At 26.4% G+C, this 19,320-nt stretch overlaps 5 protein-coding genes across 6 annotated transcripts; 3 read left to right on the top strand and 2 right to left on the bottom strand.

Moving 5' to 3' along the window:
* The first annotated feature begins 5,560 nt into the window (after nucleotides 1-5,560).
* Nucleotides 5,561-8,254, top strand: LOC118070576 (uncharacterized). The gene is made up of 6 exons (XM_035089272.1): nucleotides 5,561-6,516; nucleotides 6,611-6,735; nucleotides 6,864-7,085; nucleotides 7,363-7,710; nucleotides 7,805-7,886; nucleotides 7,978-8,254. Exons 1-6 carry the CDS (start codon nucleotides 6,236-6,238, stop codon nucleotides 8,174-8,176), a joined length of 1,257 nt encoding a protein of 418 aa, XP_034945163.1. The 5' UTR covers nucleotides 5,561-6,235; the 3' UTR covers nucleotides 8,177-8,254.
* Nucleotides 7,902-9,122, bottom strand: Saysd1 (SAYSVFN motif domain containing 1). The gene is made up of 2 exons (XM_035089273.1): nucleotides 8,812-9,122; nucleotides 7,902-8,650 (listed from the first exon to the last, which is right to left on the bottom strand). Exons 1-2 carry the CDS (start codon nucleotides 8,941-8,943, stop codon nucleotides 8,315-8,317), a joined length of 468 nt encoding a protein of 155 aa, XP_034945164.1. The 5' UTR covers nucleotides 8,944-9,122; the 3' UTR covers nucleotides 7,902-8,314.
* Nucleotides 9,123-9,307: 185 nt separating this feature from the next.
* LOC118070555 (haloacid dehalogenase-like hydrolase domain-containing protein 2) lies at nucleotides 9,308-10,669 on the top strand. The gene is made up of 5 exons (XM_035089237.1): nucleotides 9,308-9,329; nucleotides 9,455-9,597; nucleotides 9,668-9,967; nucleotides 10,047-10,257; nucleotides 10,339-10,669. The coding sequence occupies exons 2-5, from the start codon at nucleotides 9,503-9,505 to the stop codon at nucleotides 10,504-10,506; spliced, it is 774 nt and encodes a 257-aa protein (XP_034945128.1). The 5' UTR covers nucleotides 9,308-9,329; nucleotides 9,455-9,502; the 3' UTR covers nucleotides 10,507-10,669.
* A 1,043-nt stretch (nucleotides 10,670-11,712) lies between these two features.
* On the bottom strand, nucleotides 11,713-15,785 carry LOC118070548 (WD repeat-containing protein 48). Its single transcript, XM_035089228.1, has 8 exons — nucleotides 15,658-15,785; nucleotides 15,205-15,311; nucleotides 14,784-15,000; nucleotides 14,487-14,699; nucleotides 13,337-14,402; nucleotides 13,019-13,210; nucleotides 12,684-12,930; nucleotides 11,713-12,609 (listed from the first exon to the last, which is right to left on the bottom strand). Exons 2-8 carry the CDS (start codon nucleotides 15,250-15,252, stop codon nucleotides 12,547-12,549), a joined length of 2,046 nt encoding a protein of 681 aa, XP_034945119.1. The 5' UTR covers nucleotides 15,253-15,311; nucleotides 15,658-15,785; the 3' UTR covers nucleotides 11,713-12,546.
* Mtl (Rac family small GTPase Mtl) lies at nucleotides 15,274-18,726 on the top strand. 2 transcript variants are annotated; one of them, XM_035089230.1, is made up of 4 exons: nucleotides 15,274-15,419; nucleotides 16,698-16,823; nucleotides 17,177-17,513; nucleotides 17,622-18,726. In XM_035089230.1, the coding sequence occupies exons 2-4, from the start codon at nucleotides 16,708-16,710 to the stop codon at nucleotides 17,754-17,756; spliced, it is 588 nt and encodes a 195-aa protein (XP_034945121.1). In that variant the 5' UTR covers nucleotides 15,274-15,419; nucleotides 16,698-16,707; the 3' UTR covers nucleotides 17,757-18,726. The 2 variants fall into 2 exon arrangements, with proteins under 2 accessions (XP_034945121.1, XP_034945120.1); XM_035089229.1 differs by lacking the exon at nucleotides 15,274-15,419 and adding an exon at nucleotides 15,773-16,117 and having other exon boundaries at nucleotides 17,622-18,724.
* The last annotated feature ends 594 nt before the right edge of the window (nucleotides 18,727-19,320 follow it).

Below are 19,320 nucleotides of genomic sequence, written 5' to 3'. Positions count from 1 at the left end.
ATAAGTTTCTTGTTGTGAGAAATTGTTAGGAATACTAGTTGGAAAAAGAGTTACATGACCGCAAGTTGAATAGAATAATTTAGTCAATAAATGATGATGATTCATAATCCAAGATCATTTTAAACTAATATCGTTTATAATTATGATGTCATAAGCAAATAACTGTAAAATTTTTAGCTGTAAAAAAATGTTTTATTTTATTATTTTCAATAACTTCCGTATCTATCTATATTTAACAATTTGAAAACAATTGAACATTCCGTTTGTTTCCTTTCAGATAATTATCTTTAATTATCTAATTAGATATACCTTTCCTTTTCAATCTTAGTAGATGAAAAAACTCACTAAGAAACTAATTAGCTGCCTTATTAAAAAACTTTTTATGTTTTATTTTTTGTACTAGATGGGCTACATCTTTCATTGCCAAACAGAGAAAGTTATTGGTGTAGTACTGTTTATCCTCTAAAGATCGCTATTAATATTTTTTATGGTACAATAAATATTGATATTGACAATGTATAGTAATGTTAGAAAAATTTATTATAGATTATCATAGTATGATCTGATAAGTGAAATTGTTTTTAAATGTATTCGTTTATTTTAAGTAGATATTGACCTGTTGTACAATATTGATATATACTATTGTATTGTCGATTGCTTGTTACAACTTAAGTGGATCAAGTAGTTGCATTGTATTGTTCAACATATTCTTGGTGTCAATGATGATAAGACAATTCAAAGTATTAATTTGTATCATTATTGTACCTGTGATATCATGGAAGATATTGCCATCACAGAATCCCATTGTTGATTCAGCAGTTAATATAAATAGCGTTCATATTTATTATACTTTCTAAAACTGAATTCCAAATACTACTTTTTTTTTAGATAAAAAATAATAAAAATAATAAACTTTTAAATAGTAAAATAACAAAATTATATAACAATATTTTAATTTAAATATCACTTATTTTTTTTAAAAAATTTTCTTGGCGGTTTAGAATATCAAATAGAATTAGATCAGTTTTAGAAATATATAGTTGATAAAGTTCATTAAAAAAAAATATATATTTTGCAGATAAATATCGTCAAAAGATGTCATGTGAACGATATTCCTATACTTTTAATGGGTGATTTTAAAGATAGCAATATATCATTGCTTCACAACATAAAGAGAATAAGTTTGTTTTATGTAAATGATCACGAAAATATTTTATATAGTCCAATTATTAACTCCAAACTCAATTTTTATCTTATATCAGTTGATTCCCTCAACCAATTTAATGATTACATGAAAGAATTTAAAACTTCACCATGGTGGAATCATCAGGGAAATATTATTATCATTAAAAATTATTTACAATCTGATAATTGTAATGACAGCATAGATATTCTATTAAATACTTGGAAAATTGATTTACTTAATTCAATAGTTTTGTGCTCCAAAGATGAGAAAAATGTCACCATTTATACTTACAATCCCTTTACGAACTGGGCACCTGATAATTGGGAGTTCATCGAAACACTTGAAGAAAAGAATAATATCTCTTGGTATTTGTACAGTCAAATATTTCAATCAGGTATATATTATTTATGTAATATTGGTTTTTTCACATTAACAGTCAGTTTTTTCATTTTCTCTTGTATATGATAAAGTTGTTTATTTTTAATTATTATAAAAAATAAAAAATCAGTTAGTTTTCATTCGATAAATATGAGTGATTTTGAAGTCATTGAATAAATGTTTTTGACATTATAATGGCTTTGATAGACATAAAGGCTAATATTTTATTTACATATTTATTTCGTTAAAAAGAAAATTTTTTTATTTAGTCTATAAAAGGAACTTGGAGTATTCTCACGATAATATTTTATTCAATCCAATAATATTGTTATCAAAAACACATTTTGTCATTTGTTTCAATGTTACGACAAGTATGAAAACAAATGACATTTCATTCGTTTAATCAAATAAAATATTCATAATTTTAAAGAAATATTTCATAGTAACTATTTGAAATTTCGATGTTAATGATTTTAATGAATTATTTTTTTTTTTAAATAAATTTTTCTTTTAGTGTACTTATATTAATTATTAATCAATATATATTTTCGTTAGTGTTATAAACGTTCAAAATTAACAAAGTTATTTTTCGATTCTGAAAAATGTATTATTGAAAGACTTATGTTTGTCAAAATGTTATTAAATTTATTATAAAAGAATGCATCAATCATATTAAATGGTTCAATGAATTTAATTGTAATAATAAAAATAATTTTAATCAAGTTGAATCGAAAAAAAATTAATTCCCAAATGAACAGTAAATTGAAATTTTGATAACAATTTCAGGTTTTCCATGTGATTATTTTTTTTTTGATAAAACTCTTCGACTTGACGGATACAAAGGGATAAGAGGTGTTTTTCAAATTATAGACGCACACGATCCTCACCAAGAAATTTCGTTGAACAATAGTTGCAGCATAAAGAGAAACTTTGACTTAGCTATGAGTGATACTTTATTTCGCCGATTGAATACCCATCCTCAAATTACACGTACTTACGAATATGGTACTGTAACACAAAATGGTGATACTCTTGGACTTGAAGCAAGTCTTGCACGTGGTACTTATGACATTTTACTCGATTTTCGATATTTAGCTTATTCGAAGGATTTGTTACATTCGACTTCAGCATTGGGCCAAAGTGGAATTACATTCATTACTTATCAGAGAGGGAAAATGTCCATTTATATTGAATTATTACGTTTGTACTCGCCTTTAGTGATAGTTTTAAGTTTAATTACTCTAGTGTTAACTGTATTAGTTTTAAGATTATCTGTTTATAGAAACATTGGTGGAGCGACTATAGATGTTTTTCGATTATTGTTTAATGGATCTCTTTTAAAAGTTCCCAATATGATGTCATTCAGAATTTTTTTCTCTACAATACTGATATTTATTTTGATCATACAATCAATTCTTCGAAGCAAAATATTTTCATTTATTCATGCACCTGAGTCGGATGATTTTAACACATTTGATGATCTTATGGCATCTAATTACAAACTCTATTGTATGGAAGGTTTTGAATTTCTTCTATCTCATAAAATACAAAAACGATGTACAATGGTAAATATTAATTCGAAATTTTTGCATAAAAGTCGTCAGATGGCATTAATTTGGGATTATTATAATAATATGGATCTTACAATAAAATATAAAATGCATCACTCGAAAGAGATGAAACCAACCCTCTACGTGGCTTACAGAATGAGACAAAATTGGTCATTGTTGAACAGAGTTAGAATTATTTATAATCGAATGTTTGAAAGTGGAATCGTTACACATCTTTTAGAATGGGCTAAATTAAATGTTACTTATCAATGTATTAGAAAAGAAGTTCAATTTAGCGAAGATCATAAACCGTTTAGTTTAGATGATTTATTGTTTGCTTTTGAAATTCTTATTGCTGGTCTTGGTATTTCGTTCATAAGTTTTTTAATTGAAACCTTTTATTGGAGACAATGCAATTTTACTATCAGTTTTCGAAAGATTATTCGCAGTTTTACAAAAATACTTAAAACATAAAATAATTTTTTTCGTGGTAATATGTTGGAGGCAATTTGTTTACTTTATTACAAAGAATCATACGGTAAATTTTAGTGTTTTATTTTACAACACTAAAAGTGATTTAATATGACATCACCCATTTGATTAACATTGTCTCGATTTTAAAACGTTTTTAATTGTTTTAAAATAAAACACTAAAATTTACAGTGTCAGTTATTTATTGAATACTTCCGGAATGTTAGTACTACCTTCAATTTTACAAAACTTGTAGCAATCTTTCGATTGTAAGTAGAATTAATATTAAATCAACCTGATGATAGTGTCACATGCTTTAATTTAATAATTTACGTTTTGAAAACAACTTTTGCTACTACCACCAATAGACAAACTGCAAAACAACCAAATAGTTAATTAAAATTTATCTTCTTCCATCATGTATATTTGAATATACATATACATTATATAATGAGTTCTATTTCATCTAACACTTTGAGAGAATCATCATCATCATCATTTTCATTTATTACTTTATTTCCATGTAAAATAATTTCTCTTAAACGTTACGAAACATACTATTCTGCGAAGATAAGCGGTATTAGATTATTATTTTTTGTAATTATTACAATTTAAAAGTTTATTATTCTTATCTTCGCTGTAAAGAATGTCAATATGGTCGGATCTACATTGTTTTATTCTGAAATTTTTTATATTGATGAGATATTTTATAAATGTTTAAGTTCAGTATTTTTAAGCGTCCATTATTGGTGATTTTACCTCAATATTATAATTGTATATCATTAATTTAAACTGTTCAGTTTCGAAGGATTTTAAAAAATAACATCATAAATCTCAATTATTTATTCAGTCATCATCTATCAAGAATTATGAAAATATTTTTTTTTACATAGAAATATAACATGTACATTTTGTACATTAATACACGATTGATCGATAATGATAATAAAAACAATATGATGGCTTGTAGTAAATAAAATTAATCTTAATAATTATTTTCTGAATTTATCGTTGAAATTAAAATTCCAACAAAAACTCGAAAATTTTAGTTATAAACAGTAAGTATTTTAATTTACATTTAATGTACAAAAAACAAAAAAAATTAAATTTTTGTGAATAAATAACTTCAATATTTAAGATATATATTCATAATTTTGAGTCTCTTTGAAAATTTTATCATTAAAAAGAAATTATTGAATATTAATGATTGAAAAGTATGTTGAAATTTTTACTTTCACATTTTTTAAAAATTTTTATTGTCACTATATTATCTAATAAGTTGATAGAATAAATTAAACAGAGTTACCATACGAGTAATTTAAATTATTTTTCGAAAAAATTTCTTTCTTACCACACTTTTGATTTAAATTTACTCTACGTTTAATTGTGATTTTCATACAAAAATGATAAAACATAAGTAAAAAAATGCTCTTCGAATCAACTATTTATATAACTATTGAATTTTTTAAAATTTATTCTGGACGTTAAAAATAATAAAAATAAAAATGCTGAAGCGATCACTTTTAAGTAATCATATTTATAACTATAACTGTATCACTGTTATGTGCACTTGGAAATACATGGTAAATTTTTCTTGTATTATCCGCAAATGTTACTACCATCTTTTAAATATTATTAATAAACATATCTATTTTTCAGTTTATTACATAAATATGTTAATCATCAAATTAGTATATGTGAAAACGTTACAGTGATTAGGTTTTGATTAACTGATGAATTAATATTTACAGATACATTATTACTTATAAAAGAGTTATTGTAATTAAAATATAAAAATAAAATAAAGTTTTTAACCGTGTATCCAGCTGATTTGTGATTAACTAATAATAATGCTTCTATAAATGATAAAATTTAGTTCATTTAACGATTAATTTTCACAAGTAAAGGCAAAAGCTATTGCTAAGTTTTAGAAGAATCTCAATTGATTTTAAATTATGTCAGTTATAAAGTTTAGCGGAAAATTGTAATATTTTGAGATTTTCTTAAAAGTGTTAGCTAAATAACCTTGTACATGTATGTAATATAAACGTAAACTATTTATAAATGTCAAGACTGTGTCGTATTATCGCCTCGAAATAAAACTCGAAATATAAACCAGCCACCAGAGAGAAGAAATAGAAAATGAATACGTATGCTTATATTGTTATTGAGTGTTTTTATACATTAAAATGAACTAAACATTAACGGCAATCAGTGTCATTTATCTATGCGATTTTTAAGGCAGCCTAATCAAATTGACTGCTTAAAAAAAATAACACTTGTTTATGAAAGGTGATTTAAAGATTTAACAAAAATAAAAAAAAAGTAAAATAGCTTAAAGGATTATCATTGAAAAAAATATAAACTTTATTCAATGTGTCTGGTGAAAGATTTTAGTTCATAAAATTTATTTATTTCTATTTTAATCTGTTACAAAAGCTTTATTTTTGAGTAAATGATCCAAGGAGAGATCAAAGAAAAATATTCCTCCCATGAATTGCTTGATTGCAATGATGAAACAAAGTTTTGTGTTGTGCTCCATGTTAAAATATATATTTCTATTCTAACTTAAACGAGTGGGGCATTTAGGAGAAGTCATCTCAAAGCTTCAATCTCATTCCTCAACACAAATGTCGTGAATCTTGTCAAGATGCAACGTGTTTTAAGTTTTCAAACAGGTCGTGGGGGTGGGGAATCGACTGAATTTGTTACAAAACGCATGTGTTGTTCTTTGATATTTTCGGTGGGTTTTCTGTGTCTTCTTTGTGGATTTTTAATTGGAAGATTTGCAGCAGGACGTGTGATTGAAATACGGATTGAAAGAAAAAAACTTGAATTGGATGGAAATGGCCTTTACTACTATGATCATTTAAGAAATGAATTGATTTCTAATTTAAATAATGCAAACTTTGATCTCACTTTCAATGTAACGTATGTTTACTTTTTTTTTTATTCATCTCTAGAGTTATTAATAAATGATATAAATTTATTTTTTTACATATTTTATTTTATAATAATTTATTAGACATTTAAGAACGAGTAAAGCCTTGGAAAGTGTTGAAAAATCATTGTCAGGCTTGAATATTTTCAATGAAATCACAGGAAATGACAGTTGCGTGATAGCAACAGTACGTGGTTCTCACGAGCCGGGTAAGCAAATAAAATAATTGGTTATTATTATTATTATTATTATTATAAAAATAATCTTATTCTCTTGTACATAAAATTATTATATCATTAACCTTATACTAGATCATAATTATCCATTCTTCTTGTAGACAGATACATTGTTCTTGGTGTTGATGGTCCAAACATCGTTATCGGGATTTCGATAGCTAAAGAATTTCAAAAAATTTATGAAACTCATGAATGGATACCTAAGAGAACGTTAATTTTTCTTATATCTACAGATTTTATGGAATCTTGTTTATATTCTTTATCTAATTATGATCGATCCAAAATTGTTGCTTATTTAGCGGTTGATAAAAGTCCTATTGAAGGTATGCAGAATTATATTTCATTTTTTAAGAAAAAATAAAAAGTTATAATATTAATGATCTTAATTTCTGTCATCAACCCGGCATAAAAAATTTTTTATTATATATTAATAGTAAATTAATTTAACTAATAAGAACATCGTTCCAATAACTATTACTTCAATCAAATATAGATAGTGAGTTTTTTCACAGTATTAAATAGTTATTAAAATTAGAATAGTATTCTATGAATGAATGTTTTTTTTTTATTACGACATTGCTATTTTTATTCTATTTTTAGAGCAAGGTGTTTTTCTAATGTCAGGATCAGACATGGTTCAAACAACAGTTCTTGAAGCTTCTAAAGATTTTCCAGATTTTCAAAATCCTTATAATTTCACTAATCTTCAAAGGTTAAAAGTGAATATGCCTCAAGCAGTTATTTCATTTAATTCTCAAATTAATTATACTAATTTGGCAGAAAATAAAAATTTTGTTCGTACAAACCAAATAAATTTAGCTAGAGTTTTGAGCAATAGCATTTGGAAGTTGTCAGAAATGACAATATTCCAATGGGATCCACAAATGCTCAATGAAGTCATCGAAGTTTTAGATCAAATAACATCACAAGACTTACAAATCATTAGAGGTAAAGTCGTAATTAAGTTATCTAATACATCAAAAAGTACAAATGTATATCATTTTTATTAATTTAATAATTTATGCTTTTAATTTTTTTAAAGAATACATCAAAACAACAGTTAAAAGAATCATCAGTGAAGGTTTAACTCTTAATGGAAAAATAATGAATATTGACAGATTAAAGTACGTAAATAATTATTTAATATCAACATTATAAATTTATTAAAGTTGAGTACAAATGTATTAAAAACCATATTATGATTGATTATTGTAGATCATTGGATATACGAATAATGAATGACTTTCTCAAGGATCTAGAGCAAATTCTTTTATGCCCTGATGAAACTTTTCAATCTCAAACTGATATAGCCGCACTCCGACAAAAAATTCAAAGCAAAAACGTATACGAATATCTTCATAATATGCTAAAATGTTATCAAGATGCCGACAAAATACTTCAAGATATGACTTGATATTTCAATAAATCTGATTATGGAATGGAAAATAAATTGTATACAAGGCACCTCACAATAAATAAATTAACCAACTAATCAGTGGTTAACTGAATTACCAAAGTATCGTTAGTTAGCTAAAAAATAAATAAATGATTTCTATCTAGCAAAACTAGTAGCTACACCATAACCCATTTCTCTTTCTAATTGTTCTAAATTAATTGATCCTTGAATTGGTTCACAATTCGGATTAAACACAGAGTAAGCACTTATTTCTCCCTTTTTCTTTGGACTTGTTCGTGTATTTTTCCATATAAATATCAGAGCTGTTATTATAAAATATATTGCTCCAAACTCCAGCTGCAGTGCAATAATATATAACGTTATCCACAATAAGAAATATAAGAAATAAAGAATTTTAATCACTCGTGGATGTTTTTGTGGTGATATGTCAATACTTTCTTCAGATCCTATACTTTCAATTTCATCCTTGTCCTGAAACCTTTTAATTCTTAACGTTAAAGTACATTTTATAGAATTTAAGATAAATACATATTTTTTACATTATTGATACTCTATATTTATATTAGTGAATAGTTATACGTAAATTGAAGTATTAAATATGTATTTATTATTGATAAATAACAAAATCTTACCTCGCGATATGATAATAATGAATAAGATTGTTCTTTCCAGGCGTGTAATCTTCCTTGAATACTATTTTTAACAGCTTCAGCCATTGCTTCTCGGCGTTTTTTTCGTCTATAAGCTTCAAGCTTAGCCTCCATCGAGTGATTTAATTATTATTTCAATTTAAATTGTTTTTAAACTCACGTGATATAACCAAATATTTATTAAACTGACGTGGAGATTCATATTGTTATTACTAATACTTATCTTCCACTGTTTTCCACCTGTTCATTGTTAACTCATAGAGTTGAAAATTTTACAAGAAGATGCACTTCTCTTGAAATGATGATATCATGTAGACGCATAATATGTGAAGAGTATTGATTAGTATAAGATCAGTGACTGTTACTATAGCAAAAGATCATTTTGAACATAAATAAGCAGATAATGAACTTTTTAATCGCGCGAAATTTAAATCAGAAAAAATATTAAACGCTTTAAACTCATTTTGGAGCATTAGTAGTAAACTTCAGTGTTACACATGGTAAAGTTAGATTTCTATGTAATGATGAGAGTAAAATTATCTTGATATTTTTTACTCCAAATTCAATCAAAAAAAATTAATTGAACTTTTTATTAAACAAACAATTTTTTATTTTAAATTTGCAGAAATACAAAAGAGTTTCACGAAAAAAATAAGTTTAAAAAGAAAAGATTATGACAAACAAAATAAAAGCAGTACTAATTGATCTTAGTGGAACTATTCATATAGAAAATAATATTATTCCTGGTGCAATAGAAGCTTTAAAAAAGTATTTTTTATATATTTTCTTATAATAATAATTGTGAATTATTAAAAATTTTTTTACATATAATTTTTAGATTGAGAACCTCTAATGTAAAAATAAAATTTGTTACAAACACCTCTAAGGAATCGAAAAATTATCTGCACAACCGGTTAATTAAACTAGGGTTTGATATTAAAAAGGAAGAAATATTCAGTTCTCTTGCAGCAGCAAGAGAACTTATAATATCTAAACAATTAAATCCACATCTATTGATTAATGAAAAGGCGATGGAAGATTTTGAAGATCTAATTAAAGTTGAAGAAAATCCTACTGCAGTTGTTATTGGATTAGCACCGAATAAATTCAATTACAATGAGCTAAATAATGCTTTTAGGTACATATTCATATACTTTTATTCATAACAGATAATATAATTGACAATTGTTTGTTAATAAAAGTACATCATTTTATAGATTACTCAAACAAGGTGCCTCTTTAATAGCGGTTCATGATGGTCGTTATTATGAACGCTCTGATGGTTTAGCACTTGGACCTGGTGGATTTATTAAAGGTCTTGAGTATGCTGCTGATGTTAAAGCTGATGTAGTAGGGAAACCTACTGAAAAATTTTTTAAAGCTGCATTGGGAGATATAGATCCGAGTGAAGCAATCATGATTGGTGACGTATGATCAACCTCTTAAACTTTAATATCTTAATAATTTAAAACTTTTTGATTCATTGTCTAGAAAAAATGGTTTTACTAGGATGTTCGAGGTGATGTTGAAGGAGCTCAAGCTGTAGGAATCAAAGGTATTTTAGTACAAACCGGAAAGTATCGTCCAAATGATGAAGCATTGATTTCTCCGGCTCCCTCAAAAATAGTTCCTTCATTTGTTGAAGCAATTGATGAAATTTTCAATGAACTTTTTTAGATTATATATGTAGATATACGTTCTGTACTACAGTATATATATTTTTATGAATTTCTATGTTATATTTTGAAGAGGAGAGAAATATTAAATTACTTCTTATTTGAATTTCAATTAGATAAATTTTGTATTTTACGATAAAAAATTATTCAGTGATGAATATCGATACGAGTATTAATTACAATAACTTTGAAAAAGAATGAAACGTTACTTATTTATTCAGTAAATTTGGATCCTGTTAGTGAAAAATTTACAAGAAAAGCAAAACAATTTCACTATTTTCATTACATATATTTTTGGGTTTCAGCTAAATTATTTTAGTTTTCAAATTGAAGAATAATTAAATTTAGCCATTTTTATTTGATAAAAAAAAATAAAGTATTAAAAATATAATTATTAATAGAAAAGATTCGCACTTTAATCATTAATTCGTTTGATATATCCAATATTTAAATTGATTAATTCATTTGCTTTTTGTTTGATTGATAATTTTAAATAACTCTTCACGATCTCACATCCAAATCCTGAATTATATTCAATGATTTACTTGCATTATTAAGCATAGATCAATAATGTTTAATATTTTATTGCATGCAAAAAAAATATATGCTGTGCATATGAAAAAATAGTCAATACTCATAATTGTATTACCTAATAAACCCTTTACTATTAAAAATGTTTCACTACGTATAAAAAAAATCTATCACAAAAGACGACGTTAAAGTACACGAAAAAATATTTATTTTTTAATTATATTAACACTTACTTTTATATAATTATTTATTATTTTACAGAATTATCTCATCATAATTTTTTATTCTAAATTGCATGCTTTTACTTGTCAAAGAGTGACCCGTTATACAAACAACTACTCCGTTACGTTATTTTTTAGATTTATTTTTCAAACCCTTACAAATACATTTTTTTCTATTGTATGCTAAGTAGATTACTTTTTTTTCTAATATAAATAACAATACTTTCCTTTATTCAAATTTTACATTCAACATCTATTAAAATCATTAAAAAATTAGTTTCAAAAATATCCAAAATAAATAATTTTATTACTTAACAAAATTCAACGAGTCATAAATAACGAGCATATAAATAAAAAACTAATTGAAGTGAAAAAAAAAATAAATAAATAATAAATTAATGCCAAAAAATAAACATAATTGTGTTTTTATCTATATAAAAGTTAATTTTAGGCCATGAGTAAAATATTTACACGTACATTTTTCATTTCTATTTATGTATTCTCATCTACAAAAATTATAAAATTTATAATTACTAAAGAATAAACTCTAAATGTGATGAGAGAAATGATCTAAAGATCGCTAGGGCACGCTCAAATGATAAAAACTTTTGAAGGTATAAGTAAATAATGGTTACTATAACAGGCTATTATATTAATAATTAATTGTAATATAATTAATAAATGTACAAAAGAAAAAATTCATTAATTGTGATATCTACAAATTAATTTTCTGATTCTATCATTCCATTATTGTGCTCTCATAAAATTGATCTTCTTCACACAGGAAGACAAAAAATTGAATAGAAAGATCATATTCCATATACACATATATTATTTAAATAAAAATGCTGTCCAAGTAACGAACAGTAATTCAGCAGTATTTCTCATTCATCATGTATATGTTTGGCGATGAATACGCTGATTAAGATATCATTTATATTAAGTATTACTTAAAGTCGTTAATAAGATTTTTTTTACATACATATTAAATGCATCATTAAATTTTTTGATCATTTTACACGCCTTGTTAAACATCCCATGAAAAATATATATCATATTCATGCTAATTTTATCAGTTTCACTGATTTTAAGATCATTTACAATTTTCCATCGTTTTAAAGTATTAATTATGATTTTTGCATTTTTTTGGCAACTTTGAGGCGTAGTAAATCGAACTTTTGTTCAATTGTTCACGTCATTTTTGAGCGGAAACTTTTTCAATGTTACTTTGCCATGGAACAGAACCAGGCATATTTCAAAGGACCATTATTCGTCATTCGCGATCCTAACTATTTAACTGGTCGATAATAAAGTGTCAGATCTGCTGAATTCTTCCAGATGAAATGTTTCACCTGAAAACGTTTTATTTATAGAGATATTTTGTTTATATAATAATTTATTTGACAGAAAAAAAATAATAACTTACTGTTCTTAAATCCATAGAAGGATCTAATACTTGATCGTTACAGAGCAATTCAACTTTTTCTTCAGCTAATGAAGAGTTATCAGCATTCGAATCAGTATTGGCACGATCGCCAGCTGGAGATCCACTGGAAACAGTGTTTCCACCTCCAGCAACTGAACCAGAATCACTTCCAGCTCCTAAAACTTTGTCATAAACATGTTCAATAACCTTCCGAACTTGAATGAAATCATTAGCAATCAATCGATCTCTGAAAATGAAATAACAGAAAATTATAGAATAATTTATAATAATATAAATGTTAATTAAGATTGAAATAAGAAGAAGTTTAAATATACTTTTTGAAATTTTTAAAACCGGAAGACGGATGTGGAGACAAATGAAATGGAATTTTGATAAATTTAGGCAGGTTTTTGTCAACAACAATGTCCACAACCCACGATGGAACGGTTTCGTTCAGCAAGGCGCGTTCTGTTTCACCTGCTGCGTCTCGAACAAGTAATCTATAGAGTGTTTTTCCCCCTACTTCACTATAAGAAATAAAATTTATAAGTTAATATATATATATATATTAAAAGATAAATAAATTGGATTAATTAATAGTCAACTATGATGGATCGATAATAGGACTGAAAAGTTACAAGAGATAAACTAACCTGAAAATGACTGGAGTGTGACCAGGGACCGGAAAATATAAATTTCCGTCTCGTGAATGTGTTTGACTGCTACCATCATTACTATTAGCCTCATTCTCATCATCAGCGTGCATCGGTTTCCACCAATGTTCTAGTAAAGCTTGGAGTAGTAAATTACCATAATTTACTTTTTGATCTACATTATCATTATCAGTTATTCCTGTATCTCTTGCAGACACCCAAGCTGAAAAACAGTCATTTTCATCTTGTCCTAAATGAATTGTCAACATCCCAGTTTTGAGATCAACATTAAACCAACTTGGAATATAAACCATTTTATTTCTTTTCTTAACTTCTTGATCAAAATCAACACGTCCAAGATCTTCAACTTTACATGCTTTAAGAACATCGTAAAGAGCTACATTTTCTTCAGTGTCTTTTGTTAGAACAAATCTTCTATCATTTAAAATTACGTGATGTCTTATTGCTGGGCCTCCTAGTATTCTTTGAGCAGGCTCTGTGTTTCTGGGAACCATTCCACCGGCACCAACATTTGGCGAATCAACACAATAATCACCACATTGCCAGTCTTTTTGATTTATACACCAATTATTTATTGTTGATTCACTAGTAGCTACCCAAATACTTGATTGATCAGGGGTCATAGCCATTCTCAAAATTGGAGCACTTTCTTCACAAATAACTGTATATTTTTCTGGGTTTCGCAATTCTGTCATTATCACTCTTTTATCTCTTCCTCCTGATATTACATGACTAAATGTATCTGTCGCTAATAATGCCCAAACACCTTCTGTATGGACTCTAAATGTCTGTATACACAACTGCTGTGCTAACGACCAAAGCTTTATATGTCCATCAGAGCTTGCAGACAAACATTGAGTACCATCTCTATTCAAAACAAGTGCTTTGATGTTGTCAGCATGACCTCGAAGCTTCATTAATTTGTTACAAGTTCTTGGATCCCATACTCGTAAAACTTTCTCTGTACTTCCACTTACTATTACAGTACCTGGTGGATTCATTGCTAAACTGTAAATTGAATCTTTATTGCCTGCTAGGGATGATGCTATTAAAACAGAATATATTGATGAACTAAACTGATAATTTGTGAATTATATTTAAAAAATTTTTTTTTTACGAATCTACTTACTCGTTACAGTATTATTACTTGCAGTTAGTGCTGTAAGGGTATTAACATCCCATAAAAAAATTTGTCTGTCTAAACCGGCACTTGCTACTTGTTCTCTATCCTTTGCATAGGCAAGTGCTTTAACATAATCTTTGTGAGTTCTTAATGTCGACATACAAAAACCTTTGTGTGCATTCCAAACTTTTACTGTAGTATCAGAACTTGCAGAAATTACTAAAAAACCATGAAAAATAACATTAAAATGTGTAATTAAATGAACGAAGAAATTATTATGTAGTAAATATAAATATTAATTACAATTTTTGCCACCACAGCAGAGCACTATATCATTTACCCAATCCGTATGATGTTCCATTGATTGGATAAAAGGTTCATTTATATTTTTACAATTCCATATCCTAATAATACTGTCTCTACCAGCCGAATAAAGCCTGTGAAGAGCTGGATCATACTGTAATGAATTAACACCGGCTCTATGTCTTTTTTCCACTTCATCTCGAATAACCATTGAAACCTAAAAAATTATCAAATTGTATTGTTTTAAACAATATCAAAATCATAACATTGAATATATCATTAATATTCCATTATAAATTTAATTAACGTTTTAACGATTCATCAATGGAAGACACAAGTGTCTATAATCTTCATATGATGAATCATAAATGATTAATCATAATAAAATCAATCGATTGAGATATAAATAAATAAAACTTACCTGAACTTTTTTGCGAGCATTTTGCCCACCTGTCTTGTGAGCTGCCATTATGTTTTCTGTGTACTATTTTATAGGTTCGAACGCATACGCGGTCAGTAGATGAATAGCTAAAAAAAATGCACGGCTATACGACGCCTTTTTCACTTCTTATCATGACGAAGTTAGTTGTAAATTTCATTGTATTATTGTGAACAACTATCGTTTTCAAATTAAAGGTAATAATAATTAATTCTTCAAATTGTTTTTTCTTGATTATTCACTCTTTTTTCTTCGTGTAATTCTTTATACGGGTGTGTATTGAGTTTATGAAAAGCCGAAAGTCTAATCGACGATATCTTACGTGGTAGAATCAGTGGAATCACCGACAAGATCTATGAGTTCACTTACGACAACCATTAAAGCTCATTCTTCGTAAAATAAAGTTGATAAATGAGAAATAAAGCACATGAGTACCTCATATGACCATTAGTAGATTATTTTTCCGGCAATTCGATTGGTTTTTTGGAGTCAGTTTGTTATGCACTGAACAATGACGTTGTCGAAGACCCGAGGAGGGAGGTAACTAACACTAGAATGTAGTGACTCCAGTCTGGTAACTTGAAAAAGGGGAAGGAAACGATGATTGTTGAAACATCTGTCATGAAGTGGAGCTAAGTTCAATTCGTTCTCAAAAATTGCGACTATCATGGCGATATAGCACTTAAATGCACAATTTTCTCAATTTAAATCATTGCCACAACACTATAATTACTGTTGAATATTTAGTTTTCATTATTGAAAATTATCTCAACACTATACGAAAATATTAGTTGGATATTATAGGTTAGAGTGAATAGTTTATCGTGGATAAAGATCTTTAGATTATTTCAATACTGCTGGAAATAATTGTTAAAATTTTTTAACTAACCTAAATGTAAGTAGCATTCAATTAATTGCTTTTTTTTGGTATGATTGACCAATATGAGTAGGTAGTATCTAAGTTTGTTAATTATTTATCAGTGTAAATAACTTTATATTAAGTTCATTTAAGTTTTGCTCAAAAAAATTTATTAGTTTATATTCTACAATAAAATTGATACTTCCTTAATCAATTTGTTTTACTTTATCAGTATAATAGTTTTTCATAAAAAAATATTATTTATTTCGTAGAATCGTTTGTTATTAAGAATTTTTTAAAATTTACTATAAAAAACATTCTATTTTAATGTTTAAGTATATGAAATATTACCTAGTAATATTTGTAAATACTGTTGCAAACATTACTGTCTGAATTGAAATAATTATATATTATTATTATTTTAATTATATTTATATACTAATTTCTTTATTTACTATTTTTGAAAATTTTTATACGAATTCAAAAAATATAAATTTTTAATATTTAATTTTTATTTTAAAATAATTTTTCTACAATTTAATTAATAAAAATTATAATGATATATTATATGTAAATCCGACTAATTACATTATCGATCCTATTTTTGTTCATTCAGAAACAGCACCATGAGTTCAGGTAGACCAATCAAATGTGTTGTCGTTGGAGATGGAACAGTGGGGAAAACCTGCATGTTAATATCGTATACAACTGACAGTTTTCCAGGAGAATATGTACCTACTGTGTAAGTCATAGTTATAAAAATAAAAAATAAATATTTTTTAAAAATTATTAATATGTTAAATATTTATAAATAGAAATAGAAGAAATCTTTTTGTCTCAAAATTCTTCTTGAGAACAGTAAACTAGGGTGGCTAATTATAGTTCAGATGCTAAGATCTTTCTGTCTACAGGAAGTCACCTCTTCTAGTCTCTTTTTTATTGACTTGTCATTTAGTGATTTAAAATTACTTAAATATTTATTTTCAATTTCTCTCTATAGATCTAAAAATGACCTAATATACTTATGAAGCTTTGAAAATTTCATTCACTTCCGTACTCATAGTATAAGTCTTATTAATATGTTTACGATTACAGGTTTGATAATTATTCGGCACCAATGGTTGTAGACGGTATACCTGTAAGCTTAGGTCTGTGGGATACTGCTGGACAAGAAGATTATGACAGATTACGACCACTTTCTTATCCACAAACAGATGTTTTTTTAATCTGTTTTTCTGTAACAAGCCCGTCGTCATTTGAGAATGTGACAAGCAAGTGGTATCCTGAAATAAAACATCATTGTCCTGATGCTCCAATGATTCTTGTTGGAACAAAGATTGATTTACGTGATGATCGAGAGACTTTAACGGCTCTAGCTGAGCAAGGTTTGAGCGCTATAAAACGTGAGCAAGGTCAAAAATTAGCAAATAAGGTAAAAATAATTTTAAATGACATAAAAAAATTAATCAGAGTTTTACTTTGTATTAACGTTTTATTTATTCAATTATTAAATATACACAACAAATAATTATTCATATAGATTCGTGCGGTTAAATATATGGAATGTTCAGCTTTAACGCAACGTGGTTTAAAACAAGTATTTGATGAAGCAGTACGAGCTGTACTACGACCAGAGCCACAAAAACGTCGTCAAAGAAGATGCCTAATGTTGTAAGGTACATAACAAACACATAAGTAAACAAAATAGTTTATTATTAATAATCAATAACAAAGAGAGGAAACGAGATATAAAGCCATATTGAAAGGAATAAATTAATTATCAAGTTTATCATTCAGTGCGCATGAAAATTCCTCTTGAACGCATTTTTTAGCAGCTACTAAGTAAATAATTTTAGCCGCATAAATCCCTATTTGTACTGAAATAATTTTATCTGATTAAACAAAAAATCAAATATCTCAGTAATTGTTTTAGTTTAGGATAATAACAGCTCATAGAACTTGGTGAATTTATTGAATGGTAGTGAATTTATTATTTTTACAATATTGATAGTTAACTCTACATTGAATTATTTACCACTACGGAAAATTTAGATTGACTAAAAATGTTACTAAAGAAAGTTTTTTTTTCAGGATAATTGAATTTTTTTTTAAATTAGCTTATATTACTTTGAGAATATTTTCTTTATTATCTATAATTATTGAAATACATAAATTATTATTTTTAAAAAATGATCATAATTCAGTGTAGATTAAACTGCATCTTTTATTTTCAATAATTTATTTCAGTTATACATAAATAAATGTTTCGTAAACAACGAAACTTACAAAAATAAAAATTTTCGTATGATGCTTGAAATGGTAACAAAATCACTAGAGTTCCATTTTATATTGTTTTTCTACGTGGCCATAAACAATAATTTTCCACTAACAATTCAAGATTTTAAAGTCTTCAAACCCTAGGTGCCATAGGAATAAAAATCAAATATTTAATTTAATAAATTTTTTACTATATCTAAAATTATTTGTAACATTACTTGATTGAGAAACAGTTTAACAACTCTATTTTTGATCTGATTTCATAAAGACTATTACAATGAGCATAACTGCCTAATTATAAAGTCTATTCACAAATTTTATAAATCAAATAATGAATGAATACAAAAAATACTTTTTCCAATTTTTCTTTGATTTTATCTCAAACTTATATTAATTTATGAAATTATTTTTTCATTTTCATCCTTAATACAGTTTAATGAATATTAAAAATTTTTCTGCCAATTAAAAGAATAAAATAATGTTAACCTTTAAATTGTAAAGTTTTGATCAAACAACGATAAGCTGAAAAAATTAGTCATTATAATTGAATCATTTTGAATTTCTAAATTATACTTATTATTATACAAATTAGATATCTTTTAAAATTAAAAAATAAACCACTTTTATATGGTGCACCAAAAAATTAGTAATGAAAGTTATTTGGTTTCCTATATAATTCCAAGGTCTTTATTAGGCCACGAGCTCAGGCATTATCGCATTATTATAAATATAAAAATAATGATAATATACAATTACCAACTATTAATATTATTACATTAACAAAGAGAGCTCGATAGTTTCAGGTACCTTATCAGACAGAAATTAATATTCCTGTAATTGCGAACATACTATTTTTTATATTCAAGAAGGGAAAAAAAGCGTAGAGAAGCAAACGATATGGGGCTTATGTGTCCTAGTCATTTGCCTTATTTAAACTAAAACTAAAATCATATTTTATACTG

This window comes from Chelonus insularis, unplaced genomic scaffold (genome assembly GCF_013357705.1).
Source record: "Chelonus insularis isolate UGA/USDA-ARS -01 unplaced genomic scaffold, ASM1335770v1 contig_64_pilon, whole genome shotgun sequence".
Classification (NCBI taxonomy): domain Eukaryota; kingdom Metazoa; phylum Arthropoda; class Insecta; order Hymenoptera; family Braconidae; genus Chelonus; species Chelonus insularis.
The sequence above is the reverse complement of the archived record's forward strand: the minus strand, read 5'-3'. Positions and strand labels throughout refer to the sequence as shown.

What these genes read in the sequence shown, in the direction of transcription:
- LOC118070576 (XM_035089272.1), top strand. Translation starts at nt 6,236, where the DNA reads ATGCAACGTGTTTTAAGTTTTCAAACAGGTCGTGGGGGTGGGGAATCG. An exon ending in ACGTGGTTCTCACGAGCCGG is followed by an intron (nt 6,736 to 6,863) that starts GTAAGCAAATAA and finishes TTCTTCTTGTAG; the next exon opens with ACAGATACATTGTTCTTGGT. An exon ending in ATGAATATTGACAGATTAAA is followed by an intron (nt 7,887 to 7,977) that starts GTACGTAAATAA and finishes TGATTATTGTAG; the next exon opens with ATCATTGGATATACGAATAA.
- Saysd1 (XM_035089273.1), bottom strand. Translation starts at nt 8,943, where the DNA reads ATGGAGGCTAAGCTTGAAGCTTATAGACGAAAAAAACGCCGAGAAGCA. An exon ending in CATTATTATCATATCGCGAG is followed by an intron (nt 8,651 to 8,811) that starts GTAAGATTTTGT and finishes AAAAGGTTTCAG; the next exon opens with GACAAGGATGAAATTGAAAG.
- LOC118070555 (XM_035089237.1), top strand. Translation starts at nt 9,503, where the DNA reads ATGACAAACAAAATAAAAGCAGTACTAATTGATCTTAGTGGAACTATT. An exon ending in GCAATAGAAGCTTTAAAAAA is followed by an intron (nt 9,598 to 9,667) that starts GTATTTTTTATA and finishes TATAATTTTTAG; the next exon opens with ATTGAGAACCTCTAATGTAA. An exon ending in GAGCTAAATAATGCTTTTAG is followed by an intron (nt 9,968 to 10,046) that starts GTACATATTCAT and finishes ATCATTTTATAG; the next exon opens with ATTACTCAAACAAGGTGCCT.
- LOC118070548 (XM_035089228.1), bottom strand. Translation starts at nt 15,252, where the DNA reads ATGGCAGCTCACAAGACAGGTGGGCAAAATGCTCGCAAAAAAGTTCAG. An exon ending in ATGCTCGCAAAAAAGTTCAG is followed by an intron (nt 15,001 to 15,204) that starts GTAAGTTTTATT and finishes ATAATTTTTTAG; the next exon opens with GTTTCAATGGTTATTCGAGA. An exon ending in CACACTCCAGTCATTTTCAG is followed by an intron (nt 13,211 to 13,336) that starts GTTAGTTTATCT and finishes TATTTCTTATAG; the next exon opens with TGAAGTAGGGGGAAAAACAC.
- Mtl (XM_035089230.1), top strand. Translation starts at nt 16,708, where the DNA reads ATGAGTTCAGGTAGACCAATCAAATGTGTTGTCGTTGGAGATGGAACA. An exon ending in GGAGAATATGTACCTACTGT is followed by an intron (nt 16,824 to 17,176) that starts GTAAGTCATAGT and finishes TTACGATTACAG; the next exon opens with GTTTGATAATTATTCGGCAC. An exon ending in GTCAAAAATTAGCAAATAAG is followed by an intron (nt 17,514 to 17,621) that starts GTAAAAATAATT and finishes TTATTCATATAG; the next exon opens with ATTCGTGCGGTTAAATATAT.